Genomic DNA, 25285 nt, shown 5'->3' on the forward strand with positions numbered 1-25285 from the left:
TTCTTTAGCGTCTTATTATATATGGTGGATCACATTGATTTTTGTTTTGTTTTAATATTGAACCAGCCTTGCAAACCTGGAATAAATCCCGCTTGTTCATGGTACATAATTATTTTTATTTATTGCTGAATTCTTATTTGTTAATAATTTGTGAAGGATTTTCGTGTTTATATATTCATGAGGGATATTTGTCTGGTATCTTTGTGGATTGTCTTTGTGTGGTTTGGTATTAGGATCATAGTTTCGTAAGTTAAGCATTCCTTATCCGTATTCTGTAAGAGATTTTGTATAGAATTGGTATTACTCTTTAAATGTTTGGAACTCTCCAGTGAAATCATCTGGTCCTCAAGATTTCTATTTTGGAGTTTTCCAATTACAGATTCAATTTCTTTGATAGTTATAGAGCTATTCAGATTATTTCACATTGGTGAGTTATGGTAGTTTGTTTTTTTAGGAATTGGCCCATTTCCTTTTAAGTTGCTAAATTTATGTGTGTAGAGTTTGTGGGATTCCTTTATTCTTTTGGTGTCTGCGGGTCTGTATTGATATCTCTTGTTCTGTTCCTAATAATTGGCAATCTGTTATCTTTGCTCCTTTTTTTCTCTTGTCAATCTTGCCTAGAGTTTGTCATTTTTAGTGATCTTGATAAAGAAATGACTTTTCGCTTCATTGATTTTTTTTCTCTGTAGTTTTTGTCTTTAATTTCATTGATTTCTGCTGTTACCTTTATCTCCTTCTGTTTACTTAGGGTTTATTTTTCTCTTTTTCTATGTTCTTGAAGTGGGAGCATAGATTAGCAATTTGTGACTTTAAAATGCTGACTAGTACTCTTTTTTAAAAAAGTATTTTTTAATACTTACTTTTGAGAGAGAGAGAGTCAGTGTGAGTGGGGGAGGGGCAGAGAGAGAGGGAGTCACAGAATCCCAAGCAGGTTCCAGGCTCTGAGCTGTCTAGGGGCACGAATTCAGGAACTGTGAGATCATGACCTGAGCCGAAGTCAGTCACTTAACCGACTGAGCCACCCAGGTGCCCCTTTGACTGCTACTCTTAAATATTGTCATTCTCCAGTGCAGCTTCTCTGTTAGCTGCTAATGTTACTTCTATGTATTCCTTAAAAAGCAGGGGTCCTAGTTATATAGGTTATTAGCTGTTATTCCCCCCCCCCCCCATTTAATAAGTTGCCAACTTGAATGGAGGAAGTATTCATATTATTCTAGTCTCAAATTCTAAGAACGTCACTTCTAGAAATTCAGGTTGTAGAATTACAGCTGAGTGTCCCTATGCCTGTTGGTTAGGAATTTAGAGCTGGAAAAGACCTTAGACTAGGGGTCAACAAAGTTCGGCCCTTGGGCCACATCTTGCTCTTCTGGCATCCTTTGTTTGGCTTCCTGGTGACTGACACAGCCCTGATTTGGCCTGCAAAGCCTGAAATCTTTACTGTGTGGCCCGTTATGGAACAAGTTTGCCCGCCCATGTCTTTAGACCATCTAAGTCCAGTGGCTTGCTTTAGAGCCATCTGGAAAAATATTCAAGCACTGATTCCCAGCAACACCCCCCCCCCCCCCATGGCCTTTCTGTCATCTGGAATCCATCATAGTACACACCCCTCTCGTTGTCCAGGGAGTTTTTGACTTGTGTCCTTTGTCTTTATCTCTGTGGCATTTATGGTTCCAGCACCTCCTGGGTGCTGAGTAATCTTGGAGGTTCATTCTGGAGGGTGCCATCCTGAATGTTGACTTTGCTGAGTGTGCCCTGGCCAAAGCCAGAGGAAGAGAAGGTGCCGGAGGAAGAGACGGTCCTGGGGTTGCCTCAGGGGCAGCTTTGATATAAATGTAATTCTTTTGATAACATGAACTCCAAACTGCTTTATCTCTAGAAATACTGTTCATTGTTGATTTGCAGTCTGGCATGGAAGCTTGGGCATAAGCCCTAGAATTGTTTGTAGAAATATAACTGGGGGGGCGCCTAGGTGGCTCAGTCGGATGAGTGTCTGACTTTGCCTCAGGTCATGATCTCAAACTGAAAAGTCACACTTACCAGTATCAAAAGGAGTATATATGGCTTCCAAAGAAATGAAGAAGATAAAAGCAAACACTCAAAAGGGAAAAACAAATTTAAAATTCATAAAACAAATTAAAAATATAAGGCAACATTAAAAATAGCATAAAAATATGACATTTATAATAAAAGTGTTAATGATCATGATAAATATAATGGAATCTACTCCCCTATTAAAAATTAAGATTCAGGGGAGCCTGGGTGGCTCAGTCAGTTAAGTGGCTGACTTCGGCTCAGGTCATGATCTGAGGGTCCGTGGGTTTGAGCCCCGCGTTAGCCTCTGTGCTGACAGCTCAGAGCCTGGAGCCTGCTTCACATTCTGTGTCTCCCTCTCTCTCTGCCCCTTCCCCTCCTAGTGCTCTCTCTCTCTCTGTCTCAAATATAAATAAACATTAAAAAAATTAAAAGGAAATATAAATGGTTGATAAGACACTCTGCCCACCTAAAGTTAGTGGGAAGAGAGCTGGATATTCCTGGTACTGGCTAAGTGTTCCTGGATAGTAGAATCGGCAATCCCACAGTTAGTACTTTGGGGAAGAAATCTGGTTTTCCTTCTGGGTGGAGCTGAAGGAAAGCATTGCTGTCTGACCTTGGGCCAGCTTGTAACCCGTTTTCATCTCTCTGCTTTGTGGGATGAAGGGGTGGTGGCAGGTGGCCACTGGGACCTTTCCACTCCTCCCAGTGGACTGTGGATGGCAGTTGTGAACTGAAGGTGAGGGCTGGTTATTTTTCTTGGTCCAGGCGCCTTAGGTTAAATCTTCTCCTGTCCTCTAACCTCAGACTCTACAAGTCCCCTCTTGCCACCTTGCTCATCCGTTTTATGCTGCAGCTGGGTCTGGTTTCATCTCATTTTGGGGGCTTCTAACCGTTGGGTTGAGTGTGGCCCCCAGAGAGGGCTTTTTGTGGTCCTGGCCTCTTTGTGTCCTCTGCCTTGGTGGTCTTCTCTCTTCCACAGCTCTACCCCGAGTTGACTACTTCCTCTTTGAAAACATGGACCTTGGACCTGTGCAGTCTGGGGCATGCCTTGTGTTGCTCAAATGATGCCTTCTGGGAGAGGTCAGGTGGCCAGATGTCCAGCATCTCATGACCACAAATTGTTCCATTCTCTCCATGTGAAAGCCAGGCTTTTGCATAATCTCCCCTTTCTGTGCCTTACTTGATAACTCTTGGTTAGCCTCCCATGTGGGCTAGGTCAGAATGTGGGCACTCTCTGGGGGTGCTTCCCTCTCTGTGCTCACTGAGGCTTGTGGGTTGTGGCTGATTTGAAGACTCCTTGTGGGGGAAACGGGTGTACCAGGAAGAAGAGGGTACAGTATTGGGTTCCAGAATAAAGAGGGGTTAGGATTGTGTCTCATAAATTATATTTTTATGAACCCTTCTTTAATTTCATAAGGAGATTAGTTCATAAGGCTCATGGAGAGACGTAGAATGAGGCTCTTGCCTCTTTCCAGTAAGTGTTGGGGGTGACGGGAAATGCCTCTTGAACTGTTCTCTTGCTTTCTTGCTCTCTTTTTTTTTTTTTTTTTTAATTTTTTTTTTCAACGTTTATTTATTTTGGGGACAGAGAGAGACAGAGCATGAACGGGGGAGGGGCAGAGAGAGAGGGAGACACAGAATTGGAAACAGGCTCCAGGCTCTGAGCCATCAGCCCAGAGCCCGACGCAGGGCTCGAACTCACGGACCGCGAGATCGTGACCTGGCTGAAGTCGGACGCTTAACCGACTGCGTCACCCAGGCGCCCCATTGCTTTCTTGCTCTCTTGAAGCTGGGAAGGGAAGGCAGGGCAATGAAATAATTAGCAACATATTTACAGTATGCCTAGTGTACTGTAATGTGAGTTTTAAGAAATAGTAGTTGTGGCCGGTACTGTAAACAGCCTCATGTGGGTTTCTTTTTTTTATTTTTATTTTTTTTAATTTTTTTTTCAACGTTTATTTATTTTTGGGACAGAGAGAGACAGAGCATGAACGGGGGAGGGGCAGAGAGAGAGGGAGACACAGAATCGGAAACAGGCTCCAGGCTCTGAGCCATCAGCCCAGAGCCCGACGCAGGGCTCGAACTCCCGGACCGGGAGATCGTGACCTGGCTGAAGTCGGACGCTTAACCGACTGCGCCACCCAGGCGCCCCACATGTGGGTTTCTTAATGCACATTTGTGTGAAAAGAGCTTGGGTGTCATTTCTGTGTTGTGTTGTATGGTTGTCAGTCTAATGTCAGTACTTTTCTTTCTTTCTGTAGCTAACTTTTCCTTGGTTTGGTTCTCTGTGAACATCAGAAACTGCTCGGAAAATAACCCCCCAAATTGTTTGTCATTTGTCCCTTTCTGTGTTTTGTGGCCCTATATCACTGCTATGATTTTTTAATTTAAAAGAATTTTTTTTTAATTTTTTTTTCCTTTTTTTTAACATTTATTTATTTTGAGACACAGAGAGACAGAGCATGAACGGGGGAGGGGCAGAGAGAGAGGGAGACACAGAATCAGAAACAGGCTCCAGGCTCTGAGCCATCAGCCCAGAGCCTGACGCGGGGCTCGAACTCACGGACCGCGAGATCGTGACCTGGCTGAAGTCGGACGCTTAACCGACTGCGCCACCCAGGCGCCCCAAAAGAATTTTTAAAATATTAATTTATTTTTGGGAGAGCGCAAGCAGGAGAGGGGCAGAGAGAGGGAGACAGAGGATCTGCGCTGACAGGCTGATGTGCGGCTGGACCTCTCGTGAGGTCGTGACCTGAGCCTAAGTCCTATGCTCAACCGCCTGAGCCACCCAGGTGCCCTAAGCATTTTTTTTTATTGATGTGTAATTGATGTTAAGTATTAGATTTAGGTGTACAACATAATGATTTGATATTTGTATTATCTTGTGAAGATCACCACAGGAAGTCTAGTTAAGATTCATCACCATATATAATTACAGGTTTTTCCCTTGTGATGAGAACTTTTAAGATCCACTCTTCCCAGCCACTTTCAAATACATGATGCACTGTTATTAACTATAGTGGCCATGCCACACATAGCATGGAACTGAGGCACTGAGTGATTGAACTGAGGCACTGAGACTGGCCGCAGGTGTGTGTTCGTGGCATGAAAGCCATGTCCGCTGCCTGGGACAGTGCCTGCACACACCAGCTGCTCAGATACTTGTTATTCGTTAATGGGTTGGGTGGATGGGTAGAGGAGACTGCCCCTTGGAGCCCCTTTAATTTGTGCCTAAGGCCTGGCTTATTTATGGTTGGTTGTAGGGGAACAGTCGACTTCTGGAACTTTCTGTTGCCTTGACTACTTCACAGTACCTGAGAATCTGGAAGTGCAGCTTGTGTGTTTGTATTTTTTGGGACAGGTTCATTGAGATGACTCTCTTGCCATACTGTTCCCCCATTTAAAATATTCATTTCAGTAGTTTTCAGCACATTGTTTTGTGTGACCATCACCACATTTTAGAACATTTTCATCACCCCAGAAAGAAATGTGTAGCCCTTAGCCATCATCCCTATTCCTCCTAGCCTCTTGTTCCTCCCAGCCTCTAGCATGCGCTCATTTGCTTTTAATGTGTAGGTATATACCTTTTCTGGCTATGTCATATAAATGGACTCCTTCAATATGTGGTCCTTTGTGACTGATTTCTTTCACTTAGCATCATGTCATCCATGTTGTAGCGTATATCAATATTGCATTCCTTTATGGCTGAATAATAGTTCATGGTATGGATATACCACGTTTTGTTTATCCATTTATATAGCTTGATGGACAATTGGGATGTTTCCACTTTTTCATTATTATGAAACATGCTGCTCTGAACATTGCTGTCATCTTGGGTTTTGTGTCAGATTAATCATCTTGCAGCTGTTGTAAAAAGAACTGGATGTGGGACTAGAAGACCAAGCCGTAAGATAGCCCAAGGAACCACATGCTTGACCTTCACTTTAATCCTTGGAAATTTATTAGGCTTCTGAATGTCTGAGAAGTCTCCTGATGCACAAGACCCTTTGTTAAAATTTAAAAATAAAAAAAAAGTGGGGGTGCCTGGATGACTCAGTCGGTTAAGCAACCGACTTGAGCTCAGGTCATGACCTTGTAGTTCATGGGTTTGAGCCCTGTGTTGGTCTCTGTGCTGACAGCTCAGAGCCTGGAACTTGGTTTGGATTAAGTGTTGAGCTCTTGTGAAATGTGAAGGTTTTGTCTCTATATCACTTGATTTCAGTAATCTGGGCTTGCTGCCTGTCAACACTGATGTTTGTGATTACATGTAGCATATCCCAAGTGAGTTCAAAGATATTCTCACACCTTTAAATACTTGTGAGCATGCACTTGGGTGAGAGGGAGCCCATGAGGAATGCTGTGCTATTTTGTTATTCTCAGAGTGGTTATGCCAATGGTGGTGGTAACTCTGGAATAGATTTTTTTTTTTTTATAAAGTAGGTTCACGCTCAGCTTGGGGCCCAATTTAGGGCTTGAACTCCCAACCCTGAGATCAAGACCTGAGCTGAGATCAGCAAGAGTCCAGATGCATAACTGAGCCACCCCAGATGCCCCTGGAATGGAGTTTTTTTTTAATGTTTATTTATTTTTGAAAGGGAGAGAGACAGAGCATGAGCAGGGGAGGGGCAGAGAGAGAGGGAGACACACAGAATCCCATGCCAGCTCCAGGCTCTGCTGAGCTTGTCAGCACAGAGACTGACGCGGGGCTTGAACTCACAAACCCCAAGATCATGACCTGAGCCGAAGTCGGATGTTTAACCGCCTGAGCCACCCAGGTGCCCCATGATTTTTTTAAACTTGATATAATTCATGTTGAGTAAATTTTATGTATAGTTCTGAGTTTTGACCAATGCATACAGTCACGTAACTACCACCATTGTTGAGATTAGGACATCTGAGTGGATTTTTATTTTATTTAATAAATGACTTTTATTTTTTTCAAAATTTATTTATTTATTTTGATAGAGCAGGAGCTGGGGAGGGACAGAGAGAGAGGGAGAGAGAGAGAATCCCAAGCTAGCTCAGTGATGTCTGGTCCGACGTGGGGCTTGAACTCAGAAACCGTGAGATCATGACCTGAGCTGAAACCAAGAGATGCTTATACGATTGAGCCATCCAGGCGCCCCTGAGTGGATTTTTAAAGCAGATACCTGAATGACTTCAGAGTGTGTTAGAATGCAGTTTGCCTTTTCTTCCACTTTAGGTTTAGGAGCCTATCAAGGTGACCTGAAAGCTGGTTTTGTGTGAAGGAAAACTGCACAACGCAAAACTGGCTCTTAGCTTCTCTGACATCAGATTCTCAGGTTTTGGGTAAAGGATGCCTGCGTTGATGCTTCTCCTTGCTGTGAGCTGCTGACTTCTCTGTTGCCACTGCCCATTAGGGGAGTACGGCTCTCAGAAAGGAGGAGGGGAAGTGGGATGGGGAGACAGACCCAGTGGGATCAGAGAGTCAAGTGGAGTAAGGCACGGGGCTCTGGAGGTACCAGGGTCTGTGCAGTAGGCGCGAACTGGAAGGAGGCCGGATGTTCGGCTCCACCACTTGGGTATGGTGCGATGATGGGAGTAATCAACCCCTTGGCTATGAAGTAGCTTGAGCCATTGTGAGGGAGAGCTAGGAAGCAAAGAAATGGGGGACGGAGGCTTGATGGGGACGTGTGGAATTTCCAGCCTTCATAATTAAAGATATGTTTGGCAAGAATAGAAATTTGTCTCCTAATTTCACTAGCCAGATGCTGCTTGAATGTGAGCGAATTCGCTCATTCCAAACCCCTGACTTTGCAGAGGTGGCCACTGGGGCTCTGGCCCATGGCCGGGCAGGCTGATGGCCCTGCACAAGAGGTGACTGACACACACCCTATGTCCTGAGTTTTCTTAAGTTTCTGAAGTTGAAAGGACTTAAAGATGCAAAGTTGGGTCTGCAGGTGCAGAGAGAACCTGCAGTTTTTTTTCTGGGTGACAATTGCTTCTCCCCTCAGGGCATCTTCTGCTGGAATTCATCTTGTTAAGGAGGTTACAGTATCTTGACCATTACTTAAAATGGAAGAAAGAAGTGGGAATATGTATGACTGAAGCATGTTTTCCCCTCTTTATGCCAGGGTGGTGGGTATCTTACGTTTTTACTCAGCATGAATCCCTTACTCATTGTTTTGGGCTTGTAAGCTGGGTGGGTGCAGCTGATCTGAACTTCTGTGACTGGGGCTGCCCACCTAGTGGAGCAATGATTAAATGGCAGTACTAGACCAGGAGGGATGGAGGGAATGAACACTGGTGTCAGGTTCCCTGCAGGAAACCTGCAAAGTGGTGTCCGCATCTTATGGTTGAGGAAGTGAGGTGTGTGAGGGGTGCCTGGCCAGTGAGCTTGGATGGGCAGAGAGGCTGTGGTGGGGGATTTGTGGGAAAAGTTTCAAGGGGAGCTTCATGGGGGATTTTAAGTGGCAAGGGTATTAACATCTAGTGGGGGGTGGAGTAGAGAAGTCCAAGCCCATTTTCAGACTTGACTGGGACAGTGTGGTGAGCATTTAGGCAGGAGGTATCTTCCAGCTGGATATATGCATTTGGGGTTCAGCCATCTGGAGCTGATACTCACAGTCAGAGCTCTCCAGGAGTGAATCTCTGGGAGAAAATGAGGCAGGAAGATGAAATGTGGGCCTTCATTCCCTGCTCTTCTCCCCTCACCCCCCTCTTCCCTTCCTTTCTCTCTTCCCTTCCTTTCTTTTGATAGTGGTGTATGTAATTTGGATCAGACCTCTAAGTTGATTTCTTTTAAAGTTATTGTTGAATAAACTCAAAGTGGGCAGTGGTCTGGAAACGGGGGCATTGAGTTGTCTAGTTGACAAATGACATATTTTGCCCTGGGACAGGTCCTTGTGTTGCTGAGCACTTTGGAAGGCTGAGTGGTATACTAGTTGCACATCATTCTTGCCTGGCCAGAGTTTTTTTAAGAACTTCTGCCAAACGACATTTTATTAGCCTAGTTTGGATTACCATGCCTACTTGAAAGCTGTGTGATTATATCTCTTAGCATTTGAATCTACTTTCAAATTCTCTGGTTTGTAGGCATTTATGACATTGCAGTCTTCGTGTTCCCAAATTTGGATATGCTCTGACCCCAGGCTCAGTTTTACTAGTAGTTCTCAAGGGATTGTATTGCCCACTCCACTTCTGCCCCTGGGCAATGATGGTGTGGAGTCTTTAAAAAAATTTTTTTTAATTTATTTTTATTTATTTTTTAAAGTATTTATTTTGAGAGAGAGCGAGCACATGAGCGAGCACGTAAGCAGGGGAGAGGCAGAGAGAGAGGGAGAGAGAATCCCAAGCAGGCTCTGCTGTCAGCACAGACCCCTATGTGGGGCTCTATCACACAAACCGTGAGATTATGACCTGAGCCCAAATCAAGAGTCGGTTGCTTAACCAACTGAGCCGTCTAGGCGTCCCTGTTTTTAATTTTTAAAGTTTGTTTATTTGTTTATTTTTGACAGAGAGAGGGAGAGAGAGCATGCATGCACACAGGAGGGGCAGAAAGAGAGGGAGACAGAATCCCAAGCAGGCACCACACTGTCAGCACAGAGCCTGATGCGGCGCTCAATCACACAGAGAGTGCCCTCCCTGAGCCAAAATCAAGAGTTGGTCACTCAACTGACTGAGCCACCCAGGTGCCCCCTTAAATTTTTTTTTTTTTAACAAAGGGGGGTACTACCCACATGTCGTGTGTATGACTGGGATTGCCAAGGTCCTGTGAGGCACAAGACAGTCCTTCACACCATATGTTGTCATCACCAATTGAGGAGCCCTGATATAGCCAAATATATTTTGTTCGGTTGTGTTACATGTTTCTTACTAGATGGGTATGAAAGGTTGAAATTGGATAATAACTGCAGAGCATTTTCTGGGGCATGTCCTAGGCTACCTGTGGCTATAGTTAGTAAGGAGTTTGGGTTTTTGTCAGACTTTGTTCAACATTTTCTATAACCTTTTTGTGACTCGAGTGTAATTAGTTTGGAAATAGCGGGGATTTCTTGTTCATTCTTGTTATCTAGTGGTTTAGATCAGTGGTTCTCAACCTTAGCTGTGCATTGGAATTTCCCAGGGAGCTTTGAAAAATACTGATGCCTGAGTGCCACCCCCAGACTTTTATTTGATTGGTCTAGGATGTGACATACCGGTTTTTAAAACTCTCCAGGTGATGATAATGCACTGCTAGGATTGAAAATCACTGATATAGAAGTTCTAGAAACTCTGCAAAGATATAGCAATATGGATGATTAATTTAGCTAACTGAAATAAATTCATTTCCCCGCAAAACATTTATTGAACACTTGAGGTTAAGATGACCAAGCTAGCCACATCATTAAACCTAGCAGAGCTCAGGTCTTTGGCTTCATTTTATTTTATTCATTTATTTTGTAATTAAAAAAATTTAGAGTGCGAGGGAGAGAGAGCAAGCAGGGGACAGGGGCAAAGGGAAGGAGAGAGAATCTTAAGCAGGCTCCCTGCTTAGTATGGGGCCCACCTTGGCGCTCGATCCCATGACCCAGGGATCATGACCTGAACCGAAATCAAGAGTTGGACACCCAACTGCCTAAGCCACCCTGGCACCTCATGGCTTTGTTTTCATTTGAAAACCTTGGTTCTGGGAAAGAGTTGCTGGGCAGTTGGTTCAGCTCTGGCTCCCCTTTCTCAGTCTTCTCCAAGGACTGTGAGTGATGTGGATGACAAGAGAGGAGAGAGCAGGAGGATAGTGCAGAAAAGCACAGTCCCTGTATCCTTGGCAGGGCTGGCATGTTCTTTGCCCACAAGGGACCAGGCGGTGGCGACAGCCAGGAAGAACATTCAGACCTGGCATATTTGTGTTGAATTGAGGGGCAAGCCCACAGTACAGAAACAAGTAACACTCTCAGTTGGGTTTCTTTCATAATGTGTTTTTCTTCTGTTTGAAACCTGGCTGGATGGGGGGCCTCCATTAGCCCCCTCAGTGCCTTTCTGCCAGTGCCAGTTAGAAAAGGAGGATGGTCACCATGCTGGGTTTGGCCAGCAGACAAGGGTTTTAGGTGTATCAAAGATCCCCCTTTCCTTGGCCCAAGGGATAGATTTTGCCCTGGCTCAGCCTTGGAGCTGAGGTCTTCATTCACTGTACAGCCTGGCCAGTGATAGGGTGGCCCTGTCTAGATTGTCCCCTTTACCGGCATGAGGGATTTGTGTTCTGTTTTCTAATGTGCCAGCAGGACCCAGTCTTGAGGCCATTTACCAGGAGTGATGATTTGTTTTATACACTTTCGAAACAGAAAACATCTGTTCTAGCCAAGGAGGGATTGAATAATGACATAGTGGTTTTCCTATTCAGGGCAAGTACTGCTTGGGGTATGTGGGACTCGGGCACACTGGGCATACTTGTCTTTCCCGCCCTGCAGCTCAGTCACTTCCATGGTGGCTTGACCCCACCAGGCTTCAGTGACAAACACATTGAACAAGGTCAGTTCTTTTTTATGAAGTTTGAAATCAGAATTTTTTTAGGGGGTGGATTTCGGTCTTAAAACCGAATATAATTCAGCAGATAAAATTCAGGCTTCCCCCTTTTAATTTCCTGAAACCAATTTCAGAATAGCGAAGCCAGCTATTTTCTGCCAAATGAGTTTCCCAAAGGCATAGTTCTGTGGGAATGAGCTAGACTAATGAGACATGAGGTCACCACTCGTTCGTTGATGCTTATGCTGTGGGTGTGGTGTGCATTCTGCTCCAGTAGTCTTTCCCTGATGGGGGGCTTTTCCCTAGAAGCAGCCTCCCTTCATTTGCTCGTCATAGGGATTGGCCACCCTGACATTATCTGGCTCCATAAACTATCCTGCTCTCTCTCACTGTGTACCCTGCTCTCTCTCACTGTGTCCCTTCTGGGTGCTGCCTTCTCAAAGGAGGAGAGCCCTTCCTTGTGCATGAACCCCAGCTGATGTTTTTATGAGCAATTTGAAGTCCCTTTGCTTTCTTACTTCCTCTCACCATTGCTGGTACCACACAGGCCTCTAGGTTGTGACTTGCTTGTCTCTACCTGCTCCTGTTTGGGCGCTTGGGGGTGCACACTCATCTAGTTTTATTTTAAATGTTGTCTGTGAGTTTTAGTTGTGCTATCCTAATATCTCTGTCTCTGGGGATTTGGAAGATTAAAAAATGATGCCTTCACTGCCATTTTTGCTATGCTATTTGCTGTTTTTTAAAGTTTATTTCTTTTGAGAGAGAGAGAGGATGAGCAGAAGAGGGGCAGAGAGGGGTGGACAGAGGATCCGAAGTGGTCTCTGTGCTGACAGCAGAGAGCCTGACGCGGGACTCAAACTCCTCAACCGCAAGATCATGACCTGAGCAGAAGTCAGAGGCTTAACTGACAGAGCCACCCAGGTGCCCCACTATTGTTTGTTAAGTGATGTTAAAAATATGAATTTTGGTGGGTGTATTAGTCCTCTGGAGCTGCCGTAACAAAGTGCTACAAATTGGATGGCTTAAAACAACGGAAACCTATTCTCTCCCAGTTTTGGAGGCCAGAAATCCAAAACAATTGCTGGCAAGGCTGTGGTCCCTTCTAAAGGTTCTAGGGGAGAGTCCTTGCTTACCTCTTCCTGCTTCTCATGGCTCTTCCGTGTTCTCAGCCTGTGGCTGTTATCAATTCAGTCTCTACTTTTGTCTTTCTGTCACCTACTCCTGTGTCTCCTTTTCTGTCATAAGGGCACTTGTCATTGGATTTAGGGCCCACCTGGATAATCCAAGATGATCTCCTCTCTAGATCTATAATTACATCTGCAAAACCCTTTTTCCAAATCAGGTCACATTTTCAGGTTCTGGAGGTTAGTATGTGGACATATCCTTTGGGGGGGGCCACCATTCCACCCACTGCAGGGGGGGGGGCAGGTGAAATCAGGTTTTTAAGGGGCAACTGACTTACATTTTTAAAAAAAGTCTGTGCCAGCCAGAATAAGACATATCTGCTATCCAATTTGGCCTCTGACCCCATTTGTGGTCTTCATTTACTATGCTCTGGAAGGTCTTTAGAACATAGTTCCAGACATCACTGGAGATACATTCTATGTAGAGTGAAAAAAATACTAACTTCTAGTCCAGGTTTTGGCACTAGTTAGTTTATGGAAGGAATTCTAGTGTAATTTTCTTGTGAAACCACACTGTGGTCAGCTGTGAATCTGTTTTTTCTTTTGCCTTGGGTTTTGACGCTTTGCCGCCTCCGCTATTTTATGTGGAAAAAGCACCAGCCTGTGCAGGGCTCATGGGCCAGTACAGAGTAATTCCTTTAGTCTCATCTCGGTTTTTTATCTTACCCTTCTCAGAAAATGACTGCTTAGCATATAGAACTAGAAGAGAAAAAATGGCATTTTGCCTTTCCTCTCAGTCTCATAATGTTGGATATTCTTGAAGATTCTGGCTTCAAGTGAATCTTCAGAGATTAATGCAATTTCTGTAACCTTGATTGAGCTCCATTTTGGAGGTGGGTGGGAGGGAGGGGGAAGAGTGGCTTCTGGCCAAGGAGGGGTTCACACTGCATAGCAGCTTGTCCCATATGGAGTTGTTCATTTTCTACCATATAGAAATAAGTTACTGAGTGGCCCTGTTTGATTTATGTTTTTCAAATTATAATAGCAACCCATCCTTACTGTGAGACATCTGGAACATAGAACCAAAAGTTTTGAAGTCATTTATAATACCCATCAACAGAGGATGGAATCCCCTTTCTAGCACTGTATATGCTCATTAATTTACCCTAAAGTAGAAGCTCCTTTATTTGCATATCTTTGATTTCTGGTTTAGGCTAAATATTTTGTTGTGCCATCTCTAGTTGGCTGAATACATGTCTGCATCCTCAGCACAATTATTTTGTGGGTTTTTTTTGGTGTCTTTATTGTGTTACCTGGTAATCTGTGTAGTGTCTCCTCATGGAGTTGAACGTTTACACAGCTCATGACAAAAGGGATAGGTGACACTGGCAACTCTTTGTTCAGGTTTTCTCAGAAAGTTCGGTCGTCAAACTGCCTCATTGGCTTTCCTCTGGAATGTACTTCATCTTGACCACCTTGCCTTCTCTCCCTTGTTCTCTAGCTGATGGTGAGACCATTCTAAAAGGCCTCCAGTCCATTTTCCAGGAGCAAGGGATGACGGAGTCGGTGCACACCTGGCAAGACCATGGTTATTTAGCGACCTACATAAACAAAAACGGCAGGTGAGGTGTCTTTGAGTGCTGCTCTTCAGATCTGAGTACTTCAGTTGGGGGTGGGGGGTGAAGGGTGGGGGCAAAGGGCAGTGGTGGGGTGGTGTCCAGGTATTTTTATTTCCTCCTGTGACACCTTGTAGGAGGGAGCTAGACTTGTGCTTCTCAGCCCTAACTGCACAGTAGACTCGTCTGGGAGCACTTTCACAAGATGCCATTACCCCAGTCATTCTCCCAGAGATTGAGGCCACTGGGCATCAGTATTTTTCCAAACTCCCCTGCCTAGATGATTCTGCTGTGTGGCCAGGACCCAGAACCCCCCTGGGCAGCATAAGCACTGTGAACTGGTAGGCCATGATTCAGACTTGGTTAAAAGATTCCTGGGCCCCACTCCAAGAATTTCTGATGCAGTATACTGCTCTGGGGCAGCACCCTAAATAGCATTTCCAGCAAGCTCCCAGGGAGTGCTGGTGGTGCTGGTCAGCTGACCCCACTGTGAATCCCACTGCGATTAGCACGGTTATAAGTTATTAATTAATGCAGACCGTGGTCAAATGCAGGATGAGAATGTCTGCAAGAAGGTTGACAGGAAGATGAGGAGATCCAAGATTTCAAGTTTTTTTTCCCTTAAGACTTTATAGACTATCTAGACTTTACATAATCAGTATGTAGATGAAAGCCAATATGTTCTGGGAGTTGGAAAGGAAACCTAAATTAAGAACTGACCGATAAGAAGCTGCCAGTGTGTTGAGCTCTTTGTGCTCTCCTAAGTCTAGGTTTGTATTCTATCTTGTCTGGTTTAGCGTGGAAACTAGTAAGATTCTTAGTGATTTGCACTATTAATTTAAAACATTAAATTTTTTTTAATGTTTATTATTTATTTTTGAGAGAGAGAGAGACAGAGCGCAAGCGGGGCAGGGTCAGAGAGAGAGGGAGACACAGAATCTGAAGTAGGCTCCAGGCTCCGAGCTGTCAGCACAGAGTCTGATGCGGGGCTCGAACCTATGAACTGTGAGATCATGACCTGAGCCAAAGTCGGACACTTAACCAACTGAGCCACCCAGGTGCCCTTGCCCTGTTAATTTTAAAATGTGAACTCCTGGGTATTTTCAGTGACTTTAATTCCATTCCCCCAAGGTACAAAGTACTAGAATTCCACATGGTTTCATTAATGTCCCATGTTCTCTCACTTGTTTTTCTATTAAAAGAAAAAATAACCACCCCCATGCTCTTACAGAGGTTCAGAAGGCAATGCTGGAAGATGAGGGAAACTTCTTAGCATGCCCCCCGCCCCGCCCTTTCATTATTCTCTGTATAAGTCAACATGGTCCACCCCATGGGGGTAATGGACTTCCCTCTCTTGATGCCTCTCAAAGAATTCCCAGCTCCTCTCTCCCCAAGCCCAGATATGTATTTTTAACTATGTAGCAAATCTCCATGTATGTGTTTAGCAGATACCTCAAATGTATCTAAAGTAATTTTTTCCTCAAGGAAGATGTTGATTTGACCCCAAATCAACATCACCACCAAACTCTCCTGCCTCCCCTGGTCCATGCTCTGACCCAGTTAACAGCACGTTTCCTGGAAGTAGAGGTTTGCAGCTGTCCTTGATCCTTCCAGCTCCTGCAGGTTTGCATTCAGTCCCTCTCTGTCCTGGCCTCTTTTCTCCACCTTCCTGCCATGGTCTCTTGCTGTCCTGGGTATGGGCCATCCTTTGGGAACCACAGCAAATTGAGCCATGTCACCCTGCCGCCCCAGGAGGCTCCTTTTCCACTTTAGGTGAAGCCTTGAATCTCGTAACAGTCTCCTAACTGCCTTTGCAGCCAGGCCCTGCCTACTTCTGTACCTCATTTCTTGAATCTTGTACCATATACACCAATTCCCGTTGTCTAGGGAGTCTAGAATTCTTCCTGGAAGGGAATTTTGAGTGACAAGAGCTGTTTGCTTCTGAAAGCAGAAAAAATGAAAATTAACATGGTTATTTTAAATGTTTTTACTTAGAGAGCGTGCAAGCAGGGGAGGGGCATAGAGAGAGGGAGACAGAGGGTGTGAAGCAGGCTGTGCTGATAGCAGAAAGCCCTGTGTGGGGCTGGAACTCACAAACCTTGAGATTATGACCTGAGCTGGTCAGATGCCTAACCATCTGAGCCACCAAGGCTCCCCAACTTGCTTTGTTTAAAAACTTATTTTCCACATTGGTCTACCTCTTCTTTTGCTTGGTCAACTGGGACTCATCCCTGTGGTTCCTGTCCTGAAACCTCACTTCTCCCGCCCAGGCATGGATTGGTGGTGGTGGTGGGGGGTGGTTGGCAGGCCACCAGGCTCAGGGGGACAGCACCCGCTTCTGGCTTGACTTCTGGCTAATGGCCACATTGTGATGCTGAGGTCTTGATCCTCATCCACCTTTTTACATGTTTTCCACCCCGCGGGGCCCCCGCCCCACAAATTTTCCTCTCTATTTCTTTCTGTTTTTAATGGTTGAGTTTGTTACTAGACCTTAACTTCCCGCATTGTCTGTGTTCCTGTGTTTCTGCAGTTCTCTGGCAGAGGACTCAGCTAGAATCAATCAGGTGGTTAAAAGTGATGTTTTTCTACCCTTCCCCCATCCCCAGCCCCTGTCCTTTGTGCTGCTGGTGGTGGAGGGGCAAGGAAAGATGATTAGCTACATTCAGATGTAATTGATTTGTGCCTTCCTGGGCCTGAACTTGATTTGGGGGCTGAAGGTAAAATTAACTAGTAGTGTTTATTTATTTATTTTTTTAAATTTTTTCAACGTTTTATTTATTTTTGGGACAGAGAGAGACAGAGCATGAACGGGGGAGGGGCAGAGAGAGAGAGGGAGACACAGAATCGGAAACAGGCTCCAGGCTCTGAGCTGTCAGCCCAGAGCCCGACGCGGGGCTCGAACTCACGGACCGCGAGATCGTGACCTGGCTGAAGTCGGACGCTTAACCGACTGCGCCACCCAGGTGCCCCTGTGTTTATTTTTTTAATCTAAGCACACTGCCGGTATTCTCTGAACAGAATTCTTCTAATTTAGTGTGTTTCAAATGTTTCTTTAACCACAGCTTATGCTAGGAAGTAATTTTATGTCATAACCCTGTACATATTCCTCTGTGTCTATGCCGTACAGATACACGTGTATGATTGAAACAGAAGTTCTTCCAAATAATTAACTTCTATTAGGTGTGATACACTCTGACATTTTAAGAAAAATGTGCAGATTCACCAAATTAGGGGTCAGAAAGCTTTTTTGTAAGAAGCCACTTAAGTGTCTGTCACATTCTCTCTCTCTTTTTTAAACAACTCTTTAAAAAATGTAAAAACCATTCTTAATCTGCAGGCTTTGCAAAACAGCTTGCGGGCTGGATCTGGTTTGCAGTATAGGGCTGGGGTGTGCCAGTCCACAACTAAGTCAGTTTAACCACCACCTGCTTGCAGTCAGAAAAACAAGGCTCTGGTTTGAACTCTCTGAAGGTTAATTGGGAGGACCCACTTGCCCTTTCCTACCCTCCCTTCATCTTAAGGCCATGGTTACTAAACCTGGCCCAATCATGTGCCAGGGAACCTTCTTTAAAAAGCAGGTTCACAGGGGCTTCTGGCTGGCTCAGATGGTAGAGCATGCGACTCTTGATTTCAGGATCGTGTGTTCGAGTCCCACTTTGGGGGTAGAATTTACTTTGGAAAAAAAAAAATCATCAGGTTCACAGAACTTGCTACTGAATCACTTTCTGGGCCCAAGAACCTGTTATGTGAAAACGTTAGCATGTGGTGACTCCATCTAAATCTTCCCTGATAGGTGGCTCCCTCACCCCCAAGAAGAGGCTCTCCTAAGAAACTAAAAGGGTTAACTATGTAATTTAGGGGAAAAAAAAGCAATGGTCTTTCCTTTTAATTGGGTGGGTTGGTGTCTTTTTCTTGGGAATGCCATGATACAATTCCTAACCTTACAATTATACTTTCCTTTGTAGTTTTGCCAATTTGAGAATTTACCCACATGGACTGGTGTTATTGGACCTTCAGAGTTATGATGGTGATTCACAAGGCCAAGAAGTTGACAGTGTTGGTTTTTCACTTTTATTGACTTTTTATTTACTTCGATGTAATTATAAGTATTTGAGGATTATTAAATGTCTATTTTAATGGTAAAGTTATTTTACTTAATTGCTGACAACCCAGTTAACTTTAAACTTTCCTCCCTCCAGATCAATGATTTTAGAAGAAAAATAGTTGTTCCTCAGTTATTGTTAGGAACCTGGCTTGTCATCATTCCCTTGACTGCTTGAATACTGAGTAATTTTACTTGTTGCCACTGGATGGAACGTACACCTTTAAGCAGGATGTTCTATGTGCCTTACCCTTCTGTTCTCCCCTTCCCCGTTATTTCACTGGTGACTTAGACTGAGGTTGGGTCAGCACCTTGAGGCCTGGTTGGTGTGGTGTGTGGAACTGGGCCAGGTCTGGAGGCTGCTGAAGGGATGGGGGAGGACAGGAGTAAAAGCACAGGTCTATCACCACGGCCTCAGCCTCCTGGTCTATAACTTCGGTGTACCTCTTAGCCTGTTCTGTAAGCCCATTGACTTCTTTTCTTTTAATTGTAGCTTCTGAACAAAGTAGAAGAAAGAATGAAAGAATTGAGTCGGGACAGTACTGGGCGGGTGAAGCGGTAAGTTCACTCCTGAATGTCGGGTAAGATCATCGGAATGGTCGTGTTGTCCCCGAGTACGGGCTGCTTTTGGCAACATGATAGCCTGAGCTAGCGGGTGCCTCACACCCAAACAAGACAAGGTAGAAAGGAGACAGGGAGTGAGTCTCAGGAGCTGGAACTGTATAAAGCAGAGAGCTGATGGGGCTTCCATCTCAGTCACAGGGGAGTTAGAAAACTTCCCAACCTGGTCCAGTAAAGTGAAAACGCGCTCTCTCTGCTCAGAACTCTGCGCTCTCAAGTGGAATTCAGTTCTAAGATTCAGGACAAGATGAGGTGACAGAAAATTTGTCTCACAGCTTTCAAGTAAGGTAACTGCAAGATAGGAAGAATTGAGAGGCCACCCACTTTGAGCAGCCACAGGTCGGTTCTTTTCAAATGGTAATGAAGACAGTTTTTGGCTGTTTAAACTTAATAAAAATAGTTCCATTCCTTTCCTCTCACTAGTCTCCTGTTAGTAGCTAATGGCTAGTGACTATCATAGTGCACAGCACAGATAAGGAACGTTTCTGTCCCTACCAAAAGTTCTCTTGAATAGTGTAGAGGTATTTGTCTGTGATGTCAATTGTTAAAAGAGCTTTGATAGAAATAACAGTTTTGACGTTTGTTGGAATGGACAGAGTCTCGGGTGGGTCCTGGGAATTAAGAATAGAAGTGAATCATGGATGCCCAGCAGGTAATTCTCAGCAGTTTGCTCTTCCCTGTCTGGGTGGCTCCTTATCAGGCCCCAGGAGTAGGAGGCTGGCCCATTACTCACAACAGCAAACACACTGCACCAAGGTTGCACCACCACTGATGGAAGCGACCAGAATACAGATTTCCCTAGTTGACAGCACTTTCTAGAAGAGGGAATTCATTTTGGCAAGACCGAGGATGTGTAAGGACTGAATTGCTCAGCATGCTGAGTTCCTCAGCCCATAGGAAAGCTCCAGGGCTGATGTAAGCTTAACCAGAAAGTTGTTTGATCTCTGGTAAGGTAGAAAGCAGGGAACTGCCAGTAAACGAGTGTAACAGTCCACAAGTTGCCCACTTTGTTGAAATCTGCCAGAGTACCTAGATTTGTGTATCCCGCCTAAGTTCAGTGTATGCATCTGCAGCTATATTTCCCTCTTTCCTATCCTTAAAAATATGTTCACACCCTCACACTTGTGGATTTTCCATCTTTCCCTGCTTGCACCATTTTCATATCTGCACCAGCTTGCATTCAGCAGGTTCCCACTGTGTTGTAAAATGTGTTAACTCCATGATAATGAATTTGCCAACATCAAAATGCCTCTGATTTTTATTGGTCTTTTATTGGGGTTGTTTTTAGGAGTGAGTAAATAGATGGAATGCATTTGTGGTTTTCGGCATTCATGACAAGTCTGATTCTTTTTGGTAGAGGAGTTTTGAGAGTGGAGTTAAGCTTCATATTTTCAATTCACAATACAGACTTTGCTTTTGCTTGTTGCTGCTGTTAAATCTTTTCATGAAACCAGGGTGGAGGGGTCGAGAAGTTATTGGGAATATTTGGTGGTAGGCTTTTTGTTATTGGCCTCAAAAGGACAAGGATGGTGCCACTTTTCTCTTTGAGGAATGACATGGTTAGAAATTCAGTCATTGGGGCGCCTGGGTGGCTCAGTCGGTTAAGCGTCCGACTTTGGCTCAGGTCATGATTTCACGGTTCGTGGGTTCAAGCCCCGCGTCGGGCTCTGGGCTGACAGCTCAGAGCCTGGAGCCTGTTTCGGATTCTGTGTCTCCTTCTCTCTCTGACCCTTTCCTGTTCATGCTCTGTCTCTCTCTGTCTCAAAAAAATCAATAAATGTTAAAAAAAAAAAATTAAAAAAAAAAAAAGAAATTCAGTCATTAACAGGTAACTCAGTAACATCTGAAATTATTGTTCCCCTGTGGCTGATGACTTAAATCTGAATTTTCAACTAAGAAGCTATGGGATGTATTAGAGAATTTATTTTCATATTGTTTTTTAAAAGAAAAGGAACAGGAAAACAAACTCACATCATTCAAGTTTTGTTGAGGAGTGGAGGGACATATTGTGGTTTACCCAGTGTACCTGAGGCCCAGGACATACTTTACCTGACTTTCTCTCTAGGATCCATTTTTAATGTTCAGCAGTGACAGTTGAAACCAGAGTTGTGTGGGGCTCCGGAATATCTCCTGTAGTCCGTTCCAAAGAGATAGATGTACTTCATGCTGGGATGAGTGCTTCATCAAGATAGATGGCTTCCCCATCCTGTTAGAGATCCTTTTTGTTTCTTTGCCAGGCTTTAAAAACCAATGTGTTGGGGTGCACGGGTAGCTCAGTTGGTTAAGCATCTGACTCTTGATTTCGGCTCAGGTTATGATCTCACGGTTCATGAGTTCGAGCCTGAATCGGGCTCTGCATTGATGGTTCAGAGCCTGTTTGGGATTCTTTCTCTCTGTCCCTTCCCCACTTGTGCTCGCGCTCTTTCTCTCAAAATAAATAAACTTTATGGATTCTTTTAAAAAAATATTTATTTATTTTGAGAGAGGGATGCAGAGGCAGAGAGAGAGAGAATCCCAAGCAGGCTCCATGTTGTCAGTACAGAGCCCAATGTGGAGCTCAATCTCCTGAATTGTGAGATCATAACCAGAGTCGGTGGAGCATTGCAGCTTCTGATCTCGGGGTTGTGAGTTCGAGCCCCACATTGGGTGTAGAGATTACTTAAAGATAAGGTTTTTTAAAAAGTGTATGTATTTTGAGAGAGAGAGCACAAATGAAGGAGGGACAGAGACAATTAGAGAACTCCAAGCAGGCTCCGTGCCATCAGCACAGAGCCCGATGTGGGGCTCAGACTCAAGAACCGCGAGATCATGACTGACCTGAGATCAAGAGTCGGACACTTAACTTGACTGAGCCACCCAGGTGCCCCAGAAATAAAATCCTAAAAAAAAAGAAAAACAGAACCATTGTGTTGCAATCAAGGGAAGAGCTCTTTAGCCAAGGCACTAGTGACACAGTTGAGAACGGACATGTATTTTCAGCAGGTTTGTGCATAGTTCAGTAATTGTCGATAGCTGGCTGGTGGTCAACCAGGGGTGGATTTACTCCCTTGAAAACCCATGACTTGATATTTGTCACCATCATCTAATGTCACAGGTGGTTTACCTCCCCACCTCCTTCCACCCACCAACCCTCAGCCAGGGTGGAAGAGGCTACCTCCAAGTCCTGTTTGCCTGTTCTGGAGAGAGGGAGTGGGAAATATTACCCTGTTTGGGGCACCACATTTTACAAGACAAACCTCTTGTCTGCTAGTAATTACAACAGCTGCACTTGTTCACTTAAAAGATCAAGTGGTTAAATCAGGAGTTGTTAGGATTAAATGAGAGTTTATGGAAATTTGCTTTGTGTAAATCTCTATGTTTTTTATAGTTGTTAGTGTTTGCTCAGAGAAAGCTTCATTAAGACAGGTTCAGATTGTATTCCTGGAAATAGGTGAGTGAGGGGAACAAAGAGAGTCATCAGAGCAAGTCAGAGGTAGCAGATGCCAGTATACAGCTGTTTTATTGCTAAGCTGTTTTATGGTTGAAACCACTGTATCTGAGAACATATGACTTGCACATAGTTGTGTTATACGTGTAGTCAGTTTTCATTTTGTGTTCCTGTTAGATTTGCCAAGCTCCTTTTCTGGGTCTTGTTTTCATTGTCATTTAGTGTCCTCTGCTGGTAGTTTCTAGTACATTCACCTTGTCTACAATACTGAACTTTTACAAAATGGAATGGAATGGGAAAATCATCAGTTTGCAGTCCTTGTAGTAATAATAACTGGTTTGGCCAAGAATTTTCTAGATGCCAAAGCCACTACTGGAGGTTTATTGGGAGATCAGGACCTTCACCCAATTTCAGAGGACTACCCCATAGCTTGCTTAGTAATTTCAAAGGGAAAAAGGTACTATTGCAAATGAAGAGATCTGGTGCCATCTATTTGAACCAAGTGGTCACACTTACATCTCTAACGATAGGAAGCACACATCTTCTGCCCCTGATGTGATGCCTGTGTAAATACATGCCAACCTGACTTTGATGAAGAGATCTTCAGGCAAACCTTCATGAGGGATTTTCTGCAGAACACTGGTCTGGACTGAGAGGTCAGGGTTGTGAAACACATGAGAGGAAAAACTATACTAGATGAAATGAGGGTCAAAAAAGGAAAACAAAATATAGTGTATGATTCTTCATTCAAAACCAGAATAGCTATTAATGACATGATTGAGACGATTGTGGGGATATTTAAATATGGATTGTGTACTGGATGATAGTATTGCTTCCATGTGCGCTTGTATGAATTTGGTAATGGCAGTGTGGTTGTGTAGGCAGTTTTGATTTTTGCTGAAGTATTTGGGGTATGAAGTATGATGTCTGAGGTTGCCATTTTCTCCCAACTTTTTTTTAAGGGAAAATTAAATTATGCCAGAAAGGTTTATTTAAAAAGTAAACTCTTAATGTACCACAGTTGTTTAGATTTGGTAGGGGCCATGTTTGTATATAGCTGAAAGACTAAGCTTTAGATTTATATACTACTCAGGAATTGGCCATGAGGTCATTATGGCTTGCTTTTTGTACACTCATGCTTCCAGGTTCACTTAAAAAAAATTTTTTTTTGTTTATTTATTTTGTGAGAGAGAGAGAAGGAGAAAGAAAATCCTAGGCAGGCTCTGCACTGTCAGCCCAGAGCCTGATGTGGGGCTCAAACTCATGAACCATGAGATCATGACCTGAGCTGAAGTTGGATGCTCAACTGACTGAGCTACCCAGGTGTCCCCACTTTTATTTTTAAGGTACTCTCTACCCACAATGTGAGTGAGGCTTATACTCCTGTGGATCACCCCTGAGATCAGAGTTGCATGCTCCACTGAGCCAGCCAGGTGCTCCTCCAGATTCACCCTAAAAAAAAAAAAAAATGTTTTTTTAACATTTGTTTATTACTGAGAGACAAAGACAAAGCATGCTCATGGGAGTGGCAGGGAGGGGGAGACACAGAATGTGAAGCAGGGGCTCGCACTCACCGCGAGATCATGACCTGAGCTAAAGTCGGACGCTTAACCAACTGAGCCACCCAGGCGCCCCAAAAGATTCGCTTTTAAGGCAGTGTCACCATAAGCAGCCCATAAGCAGTTCCTGTAAGGCTCATTCCTTTTTCCTTTTTTCCAGGTTACCACCCATAGTTCGAGGAGGGGCCATCGACAGATACTGGCCCACTGCTGATGGTCGCCTGGTTGAGTATGACATAGATGAAGTGGTGTATGATGAAGATTCACCTTATCAGAACATTAAAATTCTACATTCAAAGCAATTTGGAAACATTCTCATCCTTAGTGGGGATGTTAGTAAGTATTCATTCCATCCCTACCCCAGTTGCATAGCAAAGTGACAATGTTTTCCTCACAAATACACCATTGTGGATTTGTCCTACTTTGTCCTTGGCAGTGCTGTTTTTTTTTTTTGTTTTTTTTTTTTTTTGATAGGAATGTTTATGTCACATTAACCTGTGAATTGTCTGGGCTTTCATGTTTTATGGCAGAGCCATGAAAACTTGGTCTTGATGTTCCTTTTTTTTAGTTTTCTTAGTGTTGAGTATTCGGATAATACTTCTGTAAAGAAAATATGATTGCTTATTTTTTAGGAAATCTTTTTGTTATGGAAAATTTCAAACCCAAGTGTACAAAATAGTATGATGAACCCATGTATGTTCACCATTGAGTGACAGTAATTAGCAACTCCTGGTCAATCTTGTTTCCTCTAAACCCTGGTTTGCTTTCTCCCTCTCATATTTGGAACAACTCTTAGATGTTATACTTCATGTAATGAAAGATGTAATTGCTTTTAATTGGCATATCAGAACATTTGTAAGACTGAGTTTTCTTCAAGGTATATGTGTGTGTAATCTGTATGTAATGTATTAGGTGTCAGTGGGTAGCGTTGATGAAAAATCCACAGTCCAGAAAAAATAAAAGTATCTCTGCACATTGTTGACAGTTTTTAAAGATCAAAAATTTTTTAAATTTGTATTTTAGGCTAGATTCCAGCACTTTCCAGTATGGTGAGTCAGGTCATGGTATGGCTTTGGGTAGAGTCACCATTTTGGACCTGTGTTTTTCCTCCCTAGATCTGGCAGAGAGTGATTTGGCGTACACCCAGGCCATCATGGGCAGTGGAAAAGAAGACTACAGTGGCAAAGACGTGCTGATTCTAGGGGGCGGAGATGGGGGCATATTATGTGAAATAGTCAAACTGAAACCAAAGATGGTCACTATGGTAGAGATATCCTTTACTTAGAGATGAAGTTCAGTTGACTTCTTTTGCTTTCTTCCTCCTTTTTTGTCTTAAGGCT

The 25285-nt window shown here is 43.9% G+C and overlaps 1 protein-coding gene across 2 annotated transcripts in view; it reads left to right on the forward strand.

Moving 5' to 3' along the window:
• The window catches only part of SMS (spermine synthase), a 54346-nt gene that overhangs the window by 11332 nt on the left and 17729 nt on the right, over nucleotides 1–25285 (forward strand). For both annotated transcript variants that reach the window (XM_047844782.1, XM_047844781.1), the window contains exons 2-6: nucleotides 14122–14242; nucleotides 18202–18292; nucleotides 18832–18896; nucleotides 24106–24281; nucleotides 25061–25215. In XM_047844782.1, coding sequence (XP_047700738.1) covers nucleotides 14175–14242; nucleotides 18202–18292; nucleotides 18832–18896; nucleotides 24106–24281; nucleotides 25061–25215 — 555 coding nt within the window. In that variant the 5' untranslated portion in view covers nucleotides 14122–14174. The remainder of the gene's footprint in view (nucleotides 1–14121; nucleotides 14243–18201; nucleotides 18293–18831; nucleotides 18897–24105; nucleotides 24282–25060; nucleotides 25216–25285) is intronic.

The sequence above is a fragment of the Prionailurus viverrinus genome, chromosome X (genome assembly GCF_022837055.1).
Source record: "Prionailurus viverrinus isolate Anna chromosome X, UM_Priviv_1.0, whole genome shotgun sequence".
NCBI lineage: Eukaryota > Metazoa > Chordata > Mammalia > Carnivora > Felidae > Prionailurus > Prionailurus viverrinus.